Below are 23,334 nucleotides of genomic sequence, written 5' to 3'. Positions count from 1 at the left end.
CAGATCTGATCTAGTCCTTGTTTAGTCCTGGTCTAGTCCCGGTCTAGTCCTAGTTTAGTTCTGGTTTAGATCTGGGCTTAGTCTCCGATTACACTTTTCTTAGTATGCTCCTGGTTTTGTTTCCAGCTTGGTCCTTATTTAGTTCTTTTTTAGTCCTGGTCTAATCCTGGTCTAATCTTGGTCTTGTCCTGGTTCAGTCCTGGTCTAGTCCTAGTTTAGTCCTGGTCTAGTTCTGGTTTAGTCCTGGTTTAGTTCCAGTTTATTCCCGTTTTCCATGTTCTATCTGAAGTATTATCCTTCTGTGACTCTCTCTGTCCTGATCTATTCTTGGTTCAGTCCTGGTTTAGTCCTGGTTTAGTCCTGGATCAATCTTGGTCTAGTCCTGGTTCAGTCCTGGTTTAGTCCTGGTTTAGTTCTGGTTTAGTCCCAGTTTCAGTGTGCTATCTCAAGTATTACCACAGTTTATGTTTGCTTGTTTCTCTCTCTGTCCTGATCTAGACCTGGTTTAGTCCCGGTCTAGTCCTGGTTTACATCTGTGTTTTGTCTGAAGTGTTAGCTCGGCTCGTGTCCCCGTGCGTCTCGGTCTGTCTCTCACATCTGGTCTGAATCGTGGTGGGTTTCCGGCTCGTAGGCTGGGTACGGGGAAGTGCCAGTCGCTATCGAAAATCTGCTCTGTTTTCTCTGGGATGATGGGAATCTCGGGACTTTCCCTACGGCAGTGAAATCATCTCCTCCTTCCTCTCTTTAAATACCCCAGGCTCTCTTCTCCTCCGCCCCACCGCCGAGCTCAAACCGCCCCACCGAGCCCAAAACGCCCCTCCACCGAGCTCACACCTCCCCACCACCGAGCTCACCAGAAAACAGCTGAGGCGGCGCGTCTGGCAACAGTTGTCAGGCTGCTCTGGTCCTGGTTTGGTTCTGGTCTAGTCCTGGGTTAGTTCTGGGTTAGTCTTAGTTCAGTTCTCTTCTAGTCTTGTAGTTAAGTCTTGATCTAGTCCTGTTTTAATCTTGATTTGTCTTTGGTATAACCACGTTCTAGTTCTGATTTAGCCCTGGTCTAGTCCTAGTTCAGTCCTGATCTACTCCTAGTTTAGTCCTAGTCTAGTCCTGATGTAGTTCTAGTTTAGTCCTGGTCTAGTCCTGATCTATCCCTGGTCTAGTCTGGTCTAGTCCTTGTTTAGTTCTAGTTTAGTCCTAGTTTAGGCCTGATCTAGTCCTGGTCTAGTCCTAGTCTACTCCTCATCTAGTCCTGGTCTAGTTCTGATCTAGGGCTGGTTTAGTCCTGGTCTACTGCCAGTTTAGTCTTGGTCTAGTCCTTGTTTAGTCCTTGTTTAGTCCTGGTTTAGTCCTAGTTTAGTCCTAGTTTAGATGTGACCTAGTCCTGGTCTAGTTCTGGTTTAGTCCCGGTCTAGCCCTGGTCTAGTCTGGTCTAGTTCTTGTTTACTCCTGGTTTCGTCCTAGTTTAGACCTGATCTAGTCCTGGTCTAGTCTTGGTCTAGTCCTGGTCTAGTTATGATCTAGGACTTGTTTAGTCCTGGTCTAGAGCTGATCTAGTCTTGGTCTAGTTTTTGTTTAGTCCTTGTTTAGTTCCAGTTTAGTCCTGGTTTAGCCCTGATCTAGTCCTGGTTTAGTTCTGGTCTAGTCTTGGTCTAGTCCTTGTTTTGTCCTGATCTAGTCCTGGCTTAGTCCTGGTGTAGTACTGACGTAGTCCTGCTGTAGTCCTGGTTCCTGGTCCTCACCGTTCTCGCCTTAAACAGTTGGGACGTGTTTGGAAACAGCAGTGAGTTTGAAGGTGTCATTAGTCTGTGAAAATACTGTACTTACCGTAGACTCCGCTAAACAAGTGGACGCGAGTGTTTGTGGAGGAAATTGGGCAATGATGTGGTTTCTGGACACACTCCGCTCCTCCAGAGGAAAGTACAGCTGTGAAAAGTACACTCGATCCTTAAAACCATCTTCATTACCCTATTTTTGAACCTATATTACACTCTAATGTTGTTTCTTCATCGCAAACAGACCTGGAGTTCACTTGAAAACCACCACTGCATGACATCACAAGGTAGAACAGAGCTTTTTGAGCTTTGGAGATGTGGACCGACTAATAATAAAGAGTTACTCGTACATGTGTGAATGAAACAAAACACAACTCCACATCTAACACGACTTAAAGCTCACAAGAGACAATTTTGCGTAATGTAGAACTTTAGAGATGCACTGTGTAACTTTTGTGTGACATTAATTTTATTTATCACCATGGAGACGCAAACAGACTAAGTTGCAGTTTTGTTTTTTTGTTAAGATTCAATAGTTTCTTTCAATATTGCACCTCTGGATGGAGTCCTTGCGCCCTCTGCTGGTGTTTTATATATGTGTGTTTCATAGGAATGCGTTTTTTTTTTACTAAATTATCACTATTAGGGCGGCAGTAGCTCAGTTGGTAACCACTGATCTGAAGGTTGGCGGTTCAAATCCCGCTCTCGACATAAACATCACAGGTTGAGCGGTCAGATCCACTGACCCACAGGTTGGCTGGTGTGATTCCAGCTCCCAGAGATGAATGCTGTCGTTGTGTCCTTGGGCAAGACATTTAACCTACGCAAAGTGTCTGAGTACACTGGTGTGTGAGTGGTTCCTTGTTGTAAAGCTCTTTGAGCGCCTTGAAGCTGGGAAAGTGCAACAGAAAAATGTGACAATTTACCATTTATTATGTGTTAATTATAAGATAAACTAAATGCAAAGCCAAGCTGCATGTCCAACCATACAGACATATGTAATAATACATGATAGAAGGGTTAGGGTTAGGGTCGTGTTCTGAGCTAGTCCTGGTTTAGTCCCGGTTTAGTGTTAGTTTAGTCCTAATTTAGTCCTAGTTTAGTCCTGATCTAACCCTGGTCCAATATTCATCTAATCCTGGTTTCATCCTAGACCTGTCTAATCCTGGTCTAGTCCTGGTTTAGTTCTGATCTAGTCCTGGTCTAATCCTAGTCTACTCCTGGTTTCATCCTGGTTTCATCCTGGTTTAGTCCTGGTTTCGTCCTGGTCTAGTCCTGGTCTAGTCCTGGTCTAGTCCTGGTCTAGTCCTGGTCTAGTCCTGGTCTAGGCCTGGTTTCATCTTGGTCTGGTCCTGGTCTACTCCTGTTTTAAACCTGGTCTAGTTCTGATTTAGTCCTGGTCTAATCCTGGTTTAGTCCTAGTCTAGTTTTCTAGTTTTGATCTAGTTCTGATATAGTCCTAGTTTAGTCCCGGTCTAGTCCTGGTTTAGTTCTGATCTAGTCCTGATCTAACATTGGTCTAATTTAACAGTATTATGTGTTAATTATAAGATAAACTATGCACAATGTTAAACTATGTGTACAAGCACTTTAGGCAATTATACATAACAGGAGGGTTAGGGCTCGGGTCGTTTGGTAATCCAGGAAGTGCTCCACTGTGTTTTTAAACTCCACACACCTTCACTGGAATCATTTGGGGGTGATTTCAGCTCCATCATTTCCAATCTCAGCTGAAGAAAATATAAAAATGAGCTGTTAACTTGAAAACTACCACCACTTGGCATCACAGGGTTGAACAGAACATTTTGAGTTAAATTAGATTTACTCCAACACGTGTGAATGAAACAAAACACAACTCCAGGTCTGTTTGCGATGACGTAACCTCATTGTAACATCTCGCAAAACTCCATGCGGTGTAATCTGGGACCTCTAATGACCTTTGCTTCGTCAAAACACCTCAACTTTCTGTGCCCTTTTCCATCGCCCGTCCCTGTAGAAACCTGCTAACTGCTTCTCCATGCACACGGGGAGGACTTCTGCTGCTACTGTTCCTAATTTACTGGTCAACTGGGCTTTTCTCTGGTCCATACCCCCCGCACGCCCCCGTACACGCCGCACATACACCCCCTCCTGTCTCCCGTGCTATGTCTGTCCCTGTTCTATTTATTCTCATCGCTAGGAGACGGCGGCGCACAAAGCGGGCTGTGTGTCTGATGCTTTTTTAGAATGGAGATCCAGTCTGGGGAAAGTGGAAAGGCTATGATTGACTGGGGACAGTGTGTACCGAGAGACGCACAAATCAACACAGGAATTGACAGAGAAATATTATTAGTAGGGATTTTTAAAAACTAGTAGAGTGTTGTTTTTAAAGGGTCCGTATTACGCTATTTCCTGATCTGTGTTTTAATGTAGTTTTCTCGTCACAAACAGATCAGGAGTTGTGTTTTGTTTCATTCGCACATGTTTAACACACAAATCCTGCACATTTAGGTTAAGTTCTGAACTGAAAACACTCTGTTCCACCTTGTGATGTCATCATGTGGTAATACAGGAAGTGTTTTAAACTCGACACACCTTCACCAGTGTTGGGAAAGGTTACATTCCCCTACAGATTACAGATTACAGACCCCAAAATGTAGTTTGTAACGGAATCCATTAAATTAGTTAAAGTGAGTAATGGGGGGGGGATGTGAAAACAGTGAAATACCGCAATGTAATCCATTTATTTCAACAAAGTAACTGTAATCCAATTACCACTCACTGAGACAGTAACTAACTGAATACAGTTACTCATAATTTGTACTCTGATTACGTAACTCCGGTACATGTAATCTGTTACTCCACAACACTGACCTTCACTAGAGTCATTTGGTTGATTTCACCCCTCGAATTGACGATTGCTACTGAAATTTAAGTAAAATGTAACTTGAAAACTGCCACTTCATGACATCACAAAGTGGAACAGAGCATTCTGAGCTTTGGAAATGTCAACAGACTAATAATAAAGAGTTATTCAAGCATGTGTAAATGAAACAAAACACAACTCCAGGTCAGTAATTGAGGAGGTAACAACATTATAACACGTCTTAAAGGTGCATTGTGTAACTTTTTGGTTGGTGCTCCTTCACCATCTTGTTTTGTCCCTCACTGTTTTGTTTCCATGGATATGCCATCATCCTGCCTGGAACGTTCCACAGTATGACATTAAACCAGCCGGTCCGTGGGTCATTTGGAACCCGGCTGCACAGAAAGAATAAATAACTTACATTATTTACATTTTATTTATCTTCCAAGTCTAACTCTGGGCTCACTCTTGACTCATAAACACTAATATTAAACACACAAGCTGCAAAACGAGTAAAAAAACCCAGACGTCTTTGGAAACGTTTATTATATTTACAAAACACTACAGTTTTTGTGTTGGTCATATAATTTTTTTCATATTTATCTGCCATACCTCAAAGGCCGGTCAGTGAAAGGGGAGCCTGTCTATGTTCCCTCAGCCCTACGTTCCCTGATTTCTAAGTTTTTTTGTTTGTTTTTTGTTTTAAAATTAGGCTCTATGTTCCCACATTTCCTTTATCATCAGTTTGCATCAGAATTTATCCCCATTTCTCCTAATTTGGTCGTCACTTATTCTCCAGCAGCAGCCGACTACAATCTCTTTAACTGCAGTATAAAAAATAAAAATGATTTTGATTTAGAGTTTCAGAGAAAAAAAAATCTTAGAAATAAGAAAAATCTTAGAAAGAAGGGAATGTACAGGCTGAGGAAACAAAGGGCTGAGGAAACATAGGACTGAGGAAACATAGGACTGAGGAAACATAGGACTGAGGAAACGTAGGGCCGAGGAAACGTAGGACTGAGGAAACGTAGGGCCGAGGAAACGTAGGGCCAATGAAATGTAGGGCCGAGGAAACATAGGGCCGAGGAAACATAGGACTGAGGAAACATAGGGCTGAGGAAACATAGGGCTGAGGAAACATAGGACTGAGGAAACATAGGGCCGAGGAAACATAGGGCTGAGGAAACATAGGACTGAGGAAACGTAGGGCCGAGGAAACGTAGGGCCGAGGAAACGTAGGGCCGAGGAAACGTAGGGCCGAGGAAACGTAGGGCCGAGGAAACATAGGACTGAGGAAACATAGGGCTGAGGAAACAAAGGGTTGAGGGAATATAGGGCTGAGGAAACATAGGGCCGAGGATTCATAGGGCTGAGGAAACAAAGGGCTGAGGAAACATAGGACCGAGGAAACATAGGACAGAGGAAACAAAGGGTTGAGGGAATATAGCACGGAGGAAATAACTTTACTTTACATTTATTCAATTACAGGTGGTTTTATAGCTTGAAAATACCTAGAAAAACAGACATTCTGACTGTGAGCGCCTCTCCACAGATCTGACCTGTAACTTGGCCTGGTTTGGTCTCCTTAATGATAGAAAGGTTTAGTACCATACTGTGAAATATTCCAGACAAAACAAAAACAATCTCTAAGGATCTGACGTCCTGTCTGACGCATTTGACGGATCCTCCACCAGAAAAGTTACGCAATGCAGCTTTAAACCTCACAAGAGTCAATTTTACGTAACATCGTCCCTTGAAAACATTTGATCTTGTTGACACACGGTGAACCGCATTGTCCTTTATGTTAAACGAGTCGGTGTTCAGTTCAGATAATAGAAGCGTACAATCCGCACTTCCCCCTGTGTGGCTCTTTACTGTGGACTTTGATGATCCTTCGTAACACAAACGATTCCTCTGCACTCGTCTCTTCTTCTCTCCCTCCCTTCTTTCGTTCTTTGATTGGCGGTGTGGGTCCGGTGCCAGCTCTTTGTTCCCGTTGCCGGCAGCAGCAGCAGGTCGAGCAGGATTCTGAGGTAGTTGCTGTTTCTGCCCGAGCCAAATGGAGCTGAGCCAAACACAGCAGGAGTTTGTAGTCTCTTCTGTTTCGTATTTACTTTACCGCCTTCACCGGGACACATCCACACACCGGCTCTGTGGCAGAAAGAGGCTACGCTGCTGACTGCGCACAGGGAAATACTCAAACTGGAAAACTTAACTTAACTCTTACCTGATTTGACTGTTTCAAGAACGTGGAAAACACAGCAAGTTCAGTTTATAAGACCCTATTTTGTGATCTACGTTCTAATGTTGTTTCCTCCTCAAAAACATACCCGGAATTGTGTTTTGTTTCATTCACACATACCAAATTTTACTGACTTAAGAACATTAAAAACAGAACTAGTTAGTTTTAAAGGTCCCACATTACGCAAAATGGACTCTTGTGAGCTTTAAGTCATGTTCTAATGTTGTTCCTCCACAAAAACACACCTGGACTTGTGTTTTGTTTCATTCACACATGACTGATTTTACTGTCTTAAGAATGTGCAATCCAAACTGCATAAAGGCCACGGGAATGTGCAATCAAAACGGCACATAGGTCAACAAAATGTGCAATCAAACTGCACATATGTCAATGGAATGTGCAATCCAAACTGCACATAGGTTAACGAAATGTGTGCAATCAAAACTGCACATAGGTTAACGAAATGTGCAATCAAAACTGCACATAGGTCAATGAAATGTGCAATCAAAACTGCACATAGGCCAAGGGAATGTGCAATCAAAACTGCACATATGTTTAGGAAATGTGCAATCAAAACTGCACATCAGACAAAGCAATGTGCAATCAAAACTGCACATAGGTCAACGAAATGTGCAATGAAAACTGCACATGTGTCAACAAAATGTGCAATCAAAACTGCACATATGCTTAGGAAATGTGCAATCAAAACTGCATATAGAACAAAGCAATGTGCAATTCAAAACTGCACATAGGACAACAAAATGTGCAATCAAAACTGCACATAGGACAACAAAATGTGCAATCAAAGCTGCACATAGGTCAATGAAATGTGCAATCCAAACTGGACATAGGACAAGGGAATGTGCAATCAAAACTGCACATAAAACAACTGAAAGCACAATCAAAACTGCACATACGTGAACAGAATGTGCAATCAAAACTGCACATAGGCTTATGGAGTGTGCAATTATTAATAAAATACAAGTAGGGTTTCCCTGTTTAGAGTGACTTAAAGATCCTGTCGGTGCATCACTCGTGGTCAGACTTGGTCTCTTACTTATTTCTTATATATTATTTTATCTTCCGGCTCCATCGAGTTTGGCTCCAGTTGACTTTACATTGAAAAACTGCCCTTCCTCTTTCTGTAACTGCTGCTCCGAGCCTTGTCATTTTGATCTTAAAATATTTGTATTAACCCGCTCTACATGTTCCTGGTGTTTTTGTCCGTAAATACATTTCTGTTCGTAATATAGCACTGCTCCAAATTCGCTCCAGCCTTGATGAGCTTCATTTGACTGGACGCTGTGGGTGACGTCACACTCCGTTACTTCTGTACACGGTCTTTAGCGTGTACATAGGCCGTGTGTGCGCTGTTGTATGTGCTGTAGATGGCTGTGAGGGCCTTATGTTCTTGTGGAGTAGGTGTGTGCTTTTATAGGCAGAGGAATGCACGATATTCCAGGGAGATTGGCATTGGCTGGGCTCCTGTGGGGATAATGGCTCTGTGGCGTGAGAGACAGTGTTTACCTGAAGAGGGAGCCGCGGGTCACACGTAAACAAGGAACAATCAACTACTACACTTTTCTTCTTTTTTTTTTTTTTTTAAATTAAAGGTTCACTGTGTCACTTTTTAGTTGGGGGTTCACCTGCTCGTCTCCATGGAGTTGCTATTGTTTTGTCTGGAATGTCCCGGTGTGGCATTAAACGTATCCACCTTCCACTAGAAAACTTACACGGTGCACACTATTATGCATAAAGTTACTCTAGTAAAAGTAAAAGTACAGCACATGAAAACAATCTACTTAATTGACAGTATTAAAGTAAGAGTAAAAAGTAAAAGTACTTCCCTCAGATTTTTGAAGTGTTAAATGTCGTGATACTGAGATTTTGGTCGACAGTGTCAATATGAAATATCAATAATATAATTTTCTTACATATTTTGTGTATATTTTTGTGTTTGCTAGTACTCCTACTACTACTACTACTACTACTGCTACTACTACTACTACTACTACTGCTACTACTACTACTACTACTACTACTACTGCTACTACTACTACTACTACTGCTACTACTACTACTACTACTACTACTACTACTACTACTACTACTACTACTACTACTACTACTGTTACTACCACTACTACTACTGATACTACTACTACTACTACTACTACTACTACTACTACTACTGACTACTACTACTACTACTACTACTACTACTTACTACTACTACTACTGCTACTACTACTACTACTACTACTACTGTTACTACCACTACTACTACTGATACTGATACTACTACAACTGCTACTACTACTACTGCTACTACTACTACTGGTACTGCTATTGCTACTACTACTACTACTACTACTACTACTACTACTACTACTATTACTGTATACTACTACTGCTACTACTACTACTACTACTACTGCTACTACTACTACTTACTACTACTACTACTACTACTACTACTACTACTACTACTACTACTACTACTACTACTACTACTACTGATACTGCTACTACTTCTACTACTGCTACTCCTACTGCTACTGCTACTACTATTACTACTGCTACTACTACTACTACTACTACTACTACTACTGATACTACTACTACTACTACTACTACTACTACTACTACTACTACTACTACTACTACTACTACTACTACTACTACTACTACTACTACTACTACTACTACTACTACTATTGCTACTACTACTACTACTACTACTGATACTGATACTACTTCGACTACTACTACTACTGCTGCTGCTGATACTACTACTGCCACTACTACTGCTACTCCTACTACTACTGCTGCTACTACCATTACTACTACTACTTCGACTACTACTACTACTACTACTACTACTACTACTACTACTACTACTACTACTACTACTACTACTACTGCTGCTGCTGCTAGAGGCGACCCCACTCACAGTCAGAATGTCTGTTTTCCACCTGTAATTGAATAAATGTAAAGTAGAGCTGTTTAAAGTCATACTGTGGAACATTCCAAACAAAGCAATGACATCTCCATAGAAACAAGGACCCCCAACCGAAAAGTTTTACATACAGCACTTTAATACTTGTACTTGTCTGCCTTCTTCCGCTGCATGTAAACACTCTTTGGTATACTTTTCGTCTTTCTTCTCCTCTGGTTTTGTTCCGTTGAGCAAACTGATATCAGATAATTACGTCTGCTAACAGGATGTAGCTTCTCTTCACCAAGTCTTGAAATGGGTCAACGCTGAGTCATGCAACTGTAATGTAAAGATAATACACACCAAACACACACACTGTACACACACACTAAACACACACACAGCGAACACACACACCAAAGGCAAAGTTCACTAATTAGATAATGAGAAGTGACTGTGAGTTCAAATAAGCATTACAAAGTCGATTTTAATAACTGAACGCACATGGTGTACCGGTACAGCCTGTTTCAGCTCCCACTCTTTTATTCAGTTATTCGTTTTAAAGGTGCACTGTGTAACTTTTCTGATTGAAGGTTCACAACCTGCTTGTTATTGTTTTGTCAACAACAACACAAAGTAGCAGTACCAGTTGTAGTGCCAGCAGTAGTCCCAGTAGTAGTCGTTTTAAATATAGTACCAGGTGTACTTCCAGCAGTAGTAGTATCACTTGCAGTACCAGCAGTAGTCCCAGTAGTAGTACCAGTTGTAGAACCAGCAGTAGTTCCAGTTGTAGTACAAGTAGTAGTTCCAGTTGTAGTACCAGCAGTAGTTCCAGTTGTAGTACCAGCAGTGGTGCCAGTAGTAGTACCGATTGTAGTACCAGCAGTGGTCCCAGTAGTAGTCCCAGTAGTAGTCCCAGTTGTAGTACCAGCAGTAGTCCCAATAATAGTACCAGCAGTAGTCCCAGTAGCAGTACCAGTTGTAGTACCAGCAGTAGTTCCAGTAGTAGTACCAATTGTAGTAGTAGTAGTAGTAGTAGTAGTAGTTGTAGTAGTTGTAGTAGTAATAGTAATAGTTAGTAGTAGTAGTAGTAGTAGTAGTAGTTGTAGTAGTAGTAGTTAGTAGTAGTAGTAGTAGTAGTAGTTGTGTAGTTGTAGTTGTAGTTGTAGTAGTAGTAGTAGTAGTAGTAGTAGTAGTTGTAGTTGTAGTTGTAGTTGTAAGTAGTAGTAGTAGTTGTAGTAGTAGTAGTAGTAGTTGTAGTTGTAGTAGTAGTGTAGTAGTAGTTGTAGTTGTAGTTGTAGTTGTAGTAGTAGTAGTAGTAGTAGTAGTAGAAGCTTGTCTTCTGATTCCATTCTCCTGTGTTTTATCTCTTCTTTGTAAAGGGCACCGTCGGAAGCTGGATGACTCCCCTAAAGTTGTAGTACCAGCTGTAATACCAGCAGTAGTAGTATCAGTAGTTGTAGAAGTAGTGGCACAAGTAGTTGTAGCAGTAGTAGTAGCAGTAGAATCCTTTTTACTGACTCAATTTTCTTCTCTCTTTCTCTTTTTGGTAAAGGGCACCGTCAGAAGCTGGAGGACCCTCCTAAAGCCGGCCTCTTCTCGGACAGACTGAGCGAGCTGGAGCGGATGAGGGTGAGGGTGACCGTGCCCACCCAAGCACCCAGACCCAGCCTCAACACAGCACCCAACTCCTTCACCCCACAGGGTCAGACGCAGATCACAGGTGAGACGCCAACAAGACACACACTCAACATGCACTGTGGAACTTTTTAACCGTGGTGTAAAAGCAGACAGCAAGTAAAAGTACACATACCAGCGAGTAAAAGTATCACATGAAAATATCTACTCAAGTAAAAGTATTAAAGTACCAGTTTGAAAATGCACTTAAAGAGTAAAAAGTATTTTGTATGTTTAGTGGAGGGTCTGCCGCCTACTTGTTTCCATGTAATAGTAGTAGTAGGTATAGTAGCAGTAGTAGTACTAGTAGTAGTACTGGTAGTAGTAGTAGTAGTAGTAGTAGTAGCAGTACTAATAGCAGTAATAGTAGCATCAATAGAAGTAGTAGTAGTAGTAGTAGTAGTAGTAGTAGTAGTAGTAGTAGTAGCAGCAGTACTAGCAGTAGTAGTAGTACCAGCAAAAGTATCAGCGGTAGTACCAGTAGTAGTAGTAGTAGTAGTACTAGTAGTAGTAGTAGTAGTAGTAGTAGTAGTAATAGTAGCATTAGCAGTACAAGTAGTAGTAGTAGTAGTAGTACTGGTAGTAGTGGTTGTAGTTGTAGTAGTAGTAGTGGTAGTAGTAGTAGTAGTAGTAGCAGCAGTACTAGCAGTAGTAGTAGTACCAGCAAAAGTATTAGCGGTAGTACCAGTAGTAGTAGTAGTAGTAGTAGTAGTAGTAATAGTAGTAATAGTAGTAGTAGTAGTAGTAGTAGTAGTAGTAATAGTATGAGTAGAAGTAGTAGTAGTAGTAATAGTATCAGTAGAAGTAGTAGCAGTAGTAGTAGTAGTAGTACTAGTAGTACTGGTAGTAGTGGTAGTAGTTGTAGTAGTAGTAGTGGTAGTAGTAGTAGTTAGTAGTAGTAGTAGTAGCAGTACTAGCAGTAGTAGTAGTACCAGCAAAAGTACCAGCAGTAGTAGCAGTAGTAGTAGCAGTAGAACCATCAACATCAATAAAGTAGTAGTATTCAAAGTTGTAGTAGTGATAAAACTTTGTAGAATTGTAGTATCAGTAGTATCAGTAGTATCAGTAGTATCAGTAGTATCAGTAGTATCAGTAGTACTGTCTGTTGTGCTCATATCTCCAGGTTTGGCTCGGCTCCAAACCTTTATACTTGTACATTCTGCTCAGTCTGTGTGTGGATGGACAGAGTCTCAGCTCAAGTGCAGCGTGTGTGAAAAGTGTCAGACGTTCAAAGAGACGTTGATGTGTTTCAAAGGTAACGTGAGCTCAGAGTGTGGAGCAGGACGGTTCTGGAGCTCCACTCCGTCTGCACTTTGAGCTCTCGTCATCCTGTCACATGATCACAGCACATCCAAGCTCAGACACACTCATCATCTACACATTTCACAGTTTATTCCAGACCGGCTTTTACTTTTACTGCACCAGGCTCTGTGGAGGGGCTGTGGGGCTCTGTGTGGGTGCTCTGGGGCCGCTGTGTGGGTGTGGGGGTGTCATCATGTTTCTCTATCAGCTCCGTGTTCATACAGCACGAGGTGGAGGTGGAAGACAACATATAAATGTAAAAATGTACAGATCATAACCTTTTTTGTGTGTGTGTGTGTGTGTCACCTTTGTTTGTCCCAGTACGTCCATCCAGACAGGGCAGTGATTGTAGGAACAATCGTCTTTAGTCTGAACTTTAGTCAGTTACTAATACTGTGCCAATTATTCCTAGGATATTTTCTAGGATCATATTTATTCCAAATCATTCGGTATATTATTCAAAGGTACATTATGTAACTTTCTGGAGGTGACTCATCACCTGCATGATTCCATGGAAATACAAAGTACACTGCAAATTTCTCTGATCCAGCCCAGATTTTAAAAATTATATCAGATTATTTATCTTGTTTTCAGATTTATTATCTACTTATAGTTCTGAATTGGATCATTTATTTGAAGATAGCCTGTCAAGTAAAATGATCTTGCTGCATGGACAGATCATTTCACTACTTTTCTGATAGATGTAAATGTTTATATCTTAAGTTTTGGCCAAGTTTTTTTGCAGTGTCAAAAGCATACTTTGGAATATTATGGAGAAGAAATGTCTGCTCCTCCTGCTCCTCCTGCTCCTGCTCATTTCTGCTCATTTCCACTGAACTACATTTCAGTGGAAATGAGCAGGAGGAGGTCTGCTTGTACTTAAAGAGTAAAAAGTAAAAGTATTTCACACAGATATTGGGATCTACAACTTCAAACGCAGTGATTTTGATAAAGAATTGTGCAAAATGTTAAACTGAATGGATCTTTTGTGCCTGTAAGCTCATTATAATCAGCCATGTTTATTCTGCCACTAAAACTTTGAACGGAGCATGAAAGTGTTTGTTTAACATAATCTCGCTCAGGCCCAAACATGCCCAGAATAACGGGCTGATTCCACCACGTGCATCTGCTCCACGCTCGCTCTGCTAACTGCTCACCTGTCGTGCTGAATGAGGGTCACAGCCAGAGCTCCGCCCACTCCGCCGTGCTCCACCCACTCCGCCAGAGCTCCGCCCCCTCTGCTCTGGACACCAGTGACACCACAGGCCCACTGCAGGGGGGACCTGTGTCACTTCTAGTGTTTTATATACCAGTGTAGTGTATATCGGGGTGGGCAGTTCTTTTTCCCATGATGCCACATGAGAAACTGAAAATACTGTGGAGGCCAAAATGTTTAATTCAATTCTGCTTAATATGAATTGTATTTCTTTATAAGTAGTAGTAGCAGTAGTACCATCAATAAGTACTGATCAATAAGTAGCGATAAAGCCAAGACTTGTAGTATCAGAAATAGCAATAGTAGCAGTAGTATCAGTAGTATTAGTAGTAGCAGCAGTATCAGTAGTATCAATGGTAGCAGTAGTATCAGTAGTATCAGTAGTAGCAGTAGTAGCAGTAGTAGCAGTAGTAGTAGTAGTAGCAGTAGTATCAATGGTAGCAGTAGTATCAGTAGTATCAGTCAGTAGTATCAGTAGTATCAGTAGTAGCAGTAGTAGTATCAGTAGTCAGTAGTATCAGTAGTATCAGTAGTAGCAGTAGCAGCAGTAGTAACAGTAGTATCAGTAGTATCAGTAGTAGCAGTAGCAGCAGTAGTAGCAGTAGTAGTAGTAGTAGTAGTAGTAGTAGTAGTAGTAGTAGCAGTAGTATTATCTGCTGTGATCATAGCTCCAGGTTTGGCTTGGCTACAAACCTTTATATTTGTACATTTTTCTCAGTCTGTGTGGACGGACAGGCCCAGCTCAAGTCCAACATGTCGGAAAAAGTAATATTAATTAAATCAATTAATATTAATAGTATTTCTTGATAAAAAGCAGTAAATATCATTGTTTTAGTGAGCTGCTCAGACTGGGAAGAGTTTATGTTCTGACTAAACAATGAAAAAGTGATGCTGTCGTACAAAAAATGTCATTTTAAAAACACCTCTAAAATAAAAACAGTGCGGCTTTAGTTCACGCATGAGGTCAAATGATAAAATAAGTATGTTTATTTTGTAATTCTAAATGAGATTTAAGGGGTCATATGTGGCCCAGGTCTGGTATTTGTATTAGTAATTAATTTAATAACCAACAATATTTAATTAGGCCTGCAAAAAGCTATAATCAAATCATACACAAATATATATAAAAAAAAATAAGTACATTAAGCCTGCTGATAATTTCAAAAGGACATTCAAAATAGTAGTAGTAATAGTAGTAGCCTGAATAGTGAATCGTGTACAGGAAAGCAAATACACGGAGGATAAAATTGTGGTCTCAGAGCCATGTAAACGCTGCGGTTAGTGAGACGCCATGATCCCGGCAGGACTGAGGCAGGACACATGTCGCTGCGAGACCTCTGGGATCCTGTGTCTCCGTCTCCGTCACTCTGCTCCACGACATCCAGGAAAGAAACTCCATCTCTCACGATTCAAGATGGGCGCCGCCTGATCACTCACACCTCGCACCTCGCACCCTCTGCACACGGCACCGTTTAGCCCGGCGATCCTCCCCGGCCCTGCGCTGGCTCTTCTGAAGGACGCTTAAACTGTGGAATCGGACACAGCGTAACATTGTAGACAGAGAGGAGAGGACCGAATTTTAAATAAATACTGAATTTGTAGCAGATGGCAAAGTGTGGAGAAGTGAATTATATAATCAAGGCCCATTTTGTGTAGGCTGATCAGATTTTCAAATCAAAAACTGGGACACTCTCGGTTTGTGGTGGTTGGTAACACTGTTGGGCAAGTTACTTTAAAACTGTAATGCGTTATTTATTACTCATTACTGTCATTTCAAAGTAATTTGTTACATTACAATATTACTGCATTTAAAAAGTAAGGCATTACATTATTATTGCAGCACTTTTAAGTTACTCTCACAAAAATAACTGTGTGAAGATGCTGAACTTTTACGCCGTATATGGACTAAACCAGAGCTGAACCAGGACTAAACCAGAGCTGAACCAGGACTAAACCAGGACTAAACCAGAACTGAACCAGGACTAATCTTGGGCTAGAACTTGGAAGCGCTTTGCAGACAGGGTTTCCACAAAGCGCGATCGGGCGTCAGCTGCGGTTCGCCCCGTGGAGCACAGAGTTCTGCGCCGGTCCTTTCGCCCGCGGTTACCTGACCCGGCGTTTCACCTCTGCTATTATCGCGATAATTTTAGCGAATTTGTATGAAGAAAAACCCACCACTTCAATCCAGGTTTAAAAGCATTGTAAGACGCGTTACTGACATTTGTACCGAGTAAAATATTATGTTTTTCCCTGTAATGCCATATTACTGCGTTACAGCAAAAAGCAATGTATTACAGGAATTTATTACTTTTATAACACATTACTCCCAGCACTGGTTGGTAATAATAAAACTGTGATATGAGTGTGTAACGAAGGAGAACTGTTCTGCACTTGTCCCATTCATGACAAATGTCAGTATAGTCACATTTTCTTTATGTTTTGGTCGTTTTTAAGCAGCTTTTCTGTATTTTACCTAAACAAATGTCAGTTTATGTTTCTCTTTACTGTTGGCAGGGATCAAATTGGTCTAAAATAGAGACACCAGGCACATTTCTTGTATAAAACTGGGACAAATTGTTGGTTTTGGATAAGTCCATTGGGACAGAGGACACAGAGCTCAAAACAGAACTGTCCGGGGTAAACAGGGACATCTGGTCACTCTAATTTTCTGCTTAACTGACACTGCAGATGTCACTCAAATTCAAGTGTCATCTGAGTCTAGTTCCTTGTACATTATTTAAATGTACTGAGAAAATGCCATGTTCAAAATTGGAAAAGTCACAAAAGTGAAATTGAAGTTGTATAATTCTCTCCACAGGGTGTCATGTTGTAGAAAAAACTGTCAGACTGTGGAGTTCAGACTCAGATTGGAGAATTTTGTTTATTGCAATAAAAAGACAATAATGATCTGTGGTATGTTATGTGTAAACGTCATCATATCTGTCATTATTTTTACCTGGACTCCAGAAAATTGCTATTTCATTTTTTCCCCAAAATGTTCAGCTCTAGTTTGTAGAATTGTATCTATTTTTACAGACACATTCAAATACTCACAGATCACAGATTTAGTCTTTGTCTCTGGTTCTGTGACGCTACAGAGGATTTGATCACTTCTCTTACTCCTCTCTCTCTTTTCTCTCTGCTCTGTGTGGTTTTATTCTGGTGTCCTCTTCCTCTTCTTTCTCCTCTCTCTCTCTCCTTTCTCCTCTCTGTTTCTCTCTCTCACCTCTTTTCTCTCTCTTCTCTTTTCTCTCTCTCTCCTCTCTCGTCTCTTTTCTCTCTTCTCTTTTCTCTCTTCTCTGTCTCTCTCCTCTCTCGTTCCTTCTCTCTCCCCTCTTTCTCTCTCTGTCTCTTTTTCTTCTCTCTCTCTCATCTCTCATGTTCCTTCTCTCTCTCTCCTCTTCTCTCTCTCTCATCTCTCTTGTTCCTTCTCTCTCTCTCTCTCTCTCTCTCTCTCTTTCTCTCTCTGTCTGTTTTTCTTCTCTCTCTCTCTCTTGTTCCTTCTCTCTGTCTCTCTTTCTCTCTCTTTCTCTCTCTGTCTCTTTTTCTTCTCTCTCTCATCTCTCATGTTCCTTCTCTCTCTCTCATCTTTCTCTCTCTTTCTCTCTCTGTCTCTTTTTCTTCTCTCTCTCATCTCTCATGTTCCTTCTCTCTCTCTCATCTTTCTCTCTCTGTCTCTCTCTCCCCTCTTTTTCTCCTTTCTCTCTTGTCTTTTCTTTGTGTCTCTCTCTCTTCTCTCTCTCTTGTGGGTGATGTGTGTGTTTGTTGTGATGTGGCTCTCTCTCTCTCTCTTGTATGTGTGTGTGTGTCTCTCTCTTGTGTGTGCGTGTGTGTGTGTGTGTGTGTGTAGCATGTGTCTCTCTCTCTTGTGTGCATCAGAACTGGCACACAAACACACAAGTGTGAGTGTGTGACGTGTGTGTGTTTGTTGTGATATGGCTCTCTCTCTTGTACGTGTGTGTTTGTCTCTCTCTCTTGAGTGTGTGTGTGACGTGTGTGTGTTGTGTGTGTGTTTGTGTGTCTGGGCGTGTGCCAGTGGAGCTCAGCTGTAACTCCAGGTTTTCTAAGGCAAACAGGAAGATCTGAGAAGCAAACACCAGTGTGTCATTACACTAGTGTGTGTGTCTTTATAGACGAGGTTACACAACGTGCCCAACTGATACCAGCTCCAAACACACAAACGCACACAAACGCACACGAACACACAAAACACACAAAACACACAATGCACATAAAACACACAACGCACATAAAACACACAATGCACACACAAACGCACATAAAACACACACGAACACACAAAACACACAACACACGACACACAACACAACACACACAACACACAACACACAAAACACACGACGCACACAAAACACACAACGCACATAAAACACACAACGCACATAAAACACACAATGCACATAAAACACACAACGCACATAGACACACAACGCACATAAAACACACAATGCACATAAAACACACAACGCACACATAAACACACAACGCACATAAAACACACAAAGCACACAACGCACATAGACACACAATGCACATAAAACACACAACACACACACAAACACACAACGCACATAAAACACAACACACACAAACAACACAAAACACACAATGCACATAAACACACAACACATAACACACAACGCACACAACACACACAAACACACACACAACGCACATAAAACACACAACACATAACACACAACGCACAACACACATCAACGCACACACACAACACACAACGCACATAAAACACACACATAAACACAAACGCACATAACACACACACAACACATACAAAACACACAAAGCACACAAACACACAGCACACATAAAACGCACATAAAACACACAACGCACACAAACACACAACGCACACAGACACACAAACACACAAAACACACACTCCAACCTCACTCAGTGACTGTGTGTGTGTGTGTGTGTGTGTGTGTGTGTGTGTGTGTGTGTGTGTGTCACTGTTCTTTCATTATGTCTAACAGGGCAGGAGCTGTTTGTCTGTATCTATGATTTGATACAGATTTTTTTTTTTTTCTCACACTGGATAATTAAGATTTCACCAGTTTTAATCCAAATCAGAGCAGATGTTGTTTACATGTTTATCCTCATCATATGCTGTTTATGAAGAAATTCTAAAGTCCCTTCAGTCACATTTGTATAGAAATCCTCTGCTTTACAAGAAGAAAGTCAGGAGTAAACGTGTTTTATAATAATCCTCAGTTTCACAACTTCGCTTTTTTTTTTTTAATCGCCATTACTAAAAATTTAAATGAATTTGATCCATTGCCCAGCCCTATTTTAAACCAACATGGGAGGGCATCTGGTTCTAATGTGTTTATAATGGGTTATTTAATTTATCATTTGTACTTTATTTACACGTCTTATATTACACAAAATGTACTCTTGTGAGCTTTTAGACATGTTAGAAAGTTGTTAGCACCTCAAAAAAAATAAAAAAATCCTGTATTACCACGTGACATCACAAGGTGGTACAGAGTGTTTCAGTTTGAGAGAAGAACTCAGACTAAATGTACAGGTTTGTGTGTTAAACATGTGTGAATGAAACAAATAAAACACAACTCCAGGTTTGTTTGTGATGAGGAAACATTAGAACATAGATCAGAAAATAATGTTATATGAGCCCTTTAATGAAGCATGATTAACTTATATCCATGTGTGTCAGAAAGATGAAACATTAAGACCGAGTTTGTTGTTGTGTTGTTGTGTGATCACGGCGTCAGGGTAACTCTCCTCTCTCTCTCTCCTGTCTGTGTGCGTCTGTCCCGTGTGCTTGTGTGTTTTGTATGTGTTGTTGTATGTTAGAATCCCAGTCCTCTCCTCCCTGGGGCTATGATCAGACCTACCCGTCCTACCTGAGTCCCATGGGGTCCCCCTCGCTCCACTCCACCGCCCCCCTCTCCTCGGGCCGCTCTACGGGCCTGCCTGCCATCACGGACGGGCCCAGACGATTGACAGGTAGAACCCCCGGAAAGAAAACAGTTTAGAAGTGATAATCGTGACTGATCTGTGTGTGTGTCTGTCTCCATTTATTTATTATTACAAGAACATATTGACCAACAGTACAAGTGCAGAAGGCTAGTTCCCATCTGTAGTCCTTTGTCAGATTTACAGTAGTAGTAGTAGTTGTAGTAGGAGTAGTAACTAGGGATGTAATAACCGAAATATTGTGATATCGTATCGTCAAAAGTCTCACAATAATATCACAGAATGTCCCAAAGTCAAAGTTTCTCTGCTTAAATGTATTTTTTTTATAGTAGTAACAGCTTATAAACATTGGGAACTGCATATCCCATGATTCATTTCAGCGCAGACAACATGAAGATATATGTTTTTGACTTGAATTCTTGGGAATAATTCACACCAAAATCTTGCCAAACTATTTTAAAAGCAAAAAAGTGTCAAATCTACAATTATATCAGCCTCTCCAAAATATCGTGAAAACATCGTACCGAGAGATTTGGATATTGTTGCATCCATAGTAGTAACTAGTAGTAGTAATCATGTCAGCATGTGAAAGTGAAATGTAGCTTTAGCTGATTGTAATACTGATTTATTCTTAATTACAAGAATCACAATGAGCCTCACATGACTCTCATTTGCGTTGCCAGTTCCAACGCCAAAACTCAGTGTGTTTAATCTTAAACTGCCTCTCTCTGATCTGAAAGATCACTCCCTAAACCCCAGCACCTGCACCAAACATGAGTCAGTGCTAGTGCAGCCTTTGCAGTGTGGCCTGTCTATAAACTGAGAATGAGACACACTTGTATGCGTCCTCTTTGTGCAGGTTGAGGCTTTGGAGACACAGATTCAGTCTCTGAAAGTGAAATTCCTTACAGTTCTTAAAACAGTAGCTCGTGAGCTCAGGCTTCATCCAATTCTTTTAAGTTCATTCCAAATAGACCATTTTAAATGAGCACATGTGCTACTGTTACCAGGACGACTGCAGCTGCTAATGGCCCCGTGGAAGAGTCCGTGAGGAGCTGGTGTTTTCCGAAGCGTCTCTGGAGAAAAGTTTGGAGGAACTTTTTCAAACTGTGAAGAAAAAAAGGATTGTTTCCTTTTTTCCTCGCTCTGAGGCTTTGATCCCAGAGGAGCCGTAATAACAGAGCCAGGCTTAATAACAGCCCCATGACTGACAAATAAAGTGTCTTTACAGCAATACGCTGCTCTCACAAGGCATTCTGGGTAATAGCCTTAGCCTGTAGTCTTTTGTACCAACAGCAGCATCTGTGTTCCAATTTGTCTGTTTGTGGATAGAGCTGGTTTCAAGTGTGTGGGAGCGTCCACCTGTTTGAGCGAGTGCCATGAGGCGGCCGAGTGTGAGGCTGCATTAGAAAAGGTTTCAGACTCACAGCTGCCGTGTCAGCTCTGATTAGGGCTCTCGCTCCGCACCTTTCATCTCCTGAGCAGGGCTTTTGTTCTCAAAGTGACACGAGCACGAGCGTGTGGCCTCACGTGCACGTGCATAAACACAGAGAGACCTGCGGCGCTTAAAGTGTCCTAAGTGATGTGACTACAGCTCTGTGATGTGCAGATCATGTTCACACCTCTCTCTGAGCTGTAACTGGAGCCCGCCTCAGAACATGGCTGATACACGCGCTTGTGCAAACTGTGAGCACACACGTCCTCACACAGCAGCTCCGGTGGCAAATGTCACAGCCACTAAGTCTCTGTTACAGAAAGTTCATTAAGTCGGATGTGATGCTCTCGTTTGGAAATCTGCAGCTCCTGTCTGGTTTCAGCCAGTGTAACCTTCAGGATTAGCTCCCATTAAAGGCCTACATGCTCACTCAAGGGCCTGTTCTGTCTCTGCACGGAGTTTATTCCAAAGTTACATTTAACGCTGCTATTTCCTCAGCGCATATGATAAAACATTGTACACATTGTACAGTTGTAGTTTTGATTCTCCATCGTGCTGCTTCAGGGAGTTTTTTGGCCTGTGGGACATGTCCCCCGATGACACAGACACATGTCCTGGAGTTAGATCACGCGCTGTTGTTTTTGTTAGGACCCAACACTGATCTCACAACACTGAAGCATCACAGAGCTCAGCACGTGTATGTTTGTGTGTGTGTGTGTGTGTGTGTGTGCGTGTGTGCGTGTATGTGTGTATATGTGTATATGTATGTGAGTGTGTGACTAAACCCATGGGCCATAGCGCATACAACAGTCTTTATTCATTTTTATGTTCATTTTATGTTCATTTTATTCATTTTTATGTTCTCTGGGATCCTGACTAGTTTCTTCATATCGGGCCATTGTTTCGGTGATAATAGGGGGCGGGGCGATGTACTTTCCCTATTTCACATTTGTCCGCGTAAAGTGCGAAAGTCTTAATTAACCACACAAGCTTTTTCTTCTTCTTCTTCCTCTTCTTCTTCTTCTTATTATTATTACATGAATGTATTAATGTTCTCTGAGATCCTGACTCATTTCCTCATATCGGCCCATTGTTCCGGTGATAATAGGGGGCGGGGCGATGTACTTTTGCTATTTCAGATCTGTCCGTGTAAAAGTGCAAAAGTTTTAATTAACCACACATGCTTTTTCTTCTTCGTCTTCTTTTTCTTCCTCTTCTTCTTCTTATTATTATCATTCTTACATGAATGTATTTATGTCCATGTACTAGATGAATCCGTGTCTCATTCGTTCATTCGTTTTTCAATATAAAACCAAAAATAAGAAAACAAAAAAACAACTGTTTTCTTCATTATTTGTCTCTAAAATCAAAATTTAAAAAACAGATAATGATTCGTTTTTTTCAGTTTTTGATTTTGTGTTTAAATGAAGAATGGAAAAAACGGATCATGGCCGTTTCCCGTTTACGTGACTTCCGTGACTGCGATGTCGGACTTTTGTGCCACATACGGACTGAACCAGGACTGAGACCAAGACCGGGACCAAACCGGGACTGAGACCGAGACCAGGGCCGGAGCTGGAAGTTGAGGCTCGGACCCTGCGGAGGCTTGGAGTCCGCTCTGGTCCCGGTCTGGTCCCGATCTCAGTCCCAGTCTGGTCCTGGTCTGGTCCCGGACCTGGATCAGTCCTGGTTTAGTCCGTATGCAGTGCAAAAGTCCGGCATCACAGTCACGGAAACGGGAAACGGCTGTTATCCATTTTTTCCATTATTCATTTAAACACAAAATCAAAAACTGAAAAAACACAAATCATTATCTGTTTTTTCATTTTATTATATTGAAAGATGAATGAATGAGACATGGATTTAGTTGCTTGTTTTACTTTGTTTTTGCTCTGGAATGTTCCACAGTACGGCATTACAAGTTA

At 41.4% G+C, this 23,334-nt stretch overlaps 1 protein-coding gene across 4 annotated transcripts in view; it reads left to right on the top strand.

Moving 5' to 3' along the window:
- Positions 1 to 23,334, top strand: part of runx2b (RUNX family transcription factor 2b) — a 156,754-nt gene that overhangs the window by 126,093 nt on the left and 7,327 nt on the right. For 3 of the 4 annotated variants that reach the window (XM_055149392.1, XM_020939909.2, XM_055149393.1), the window contains one exon: positions 11,353 to 11,520. In XM_055149392.1, the coding sequence (XP_055005367.1) occupies positions 11,353 to 11,520 (168 nt within the window). Of the gene's footprint in view, positions 1 to 11,352; positions 11,521 to 15,000; positions 15,010 to 19,851; positions 20,005 to 23,334 lie in introns of all 4 variants that reach the window. The other variant, XM_020939908.2, reaches the window with a different exon arrangement.

The sequence above is a fragment of the Boleophthalmus pectinirostris genome, unplaced genomic scaffold (assembly GCF_026225935.1).
Source record: "Boleophthalmus pectinirostris isolate CB_2022bp ecotype Guang Dong unplaced genomic scaffold, ASM2622593v1 HiC_scaffold_13, whole genome shotgun sequence".
NCBI lineage: Eukaryota > Metazoa > Chordata > Actinopteri > Gobiiformes > Gobiidae > Boleophthalmus > Boleophthalmus pectinirostris.
Note: the sequence above shows the minus strand (reverse complement) of the source record. Positions and strands in the feature narration are given on the sequence as shown.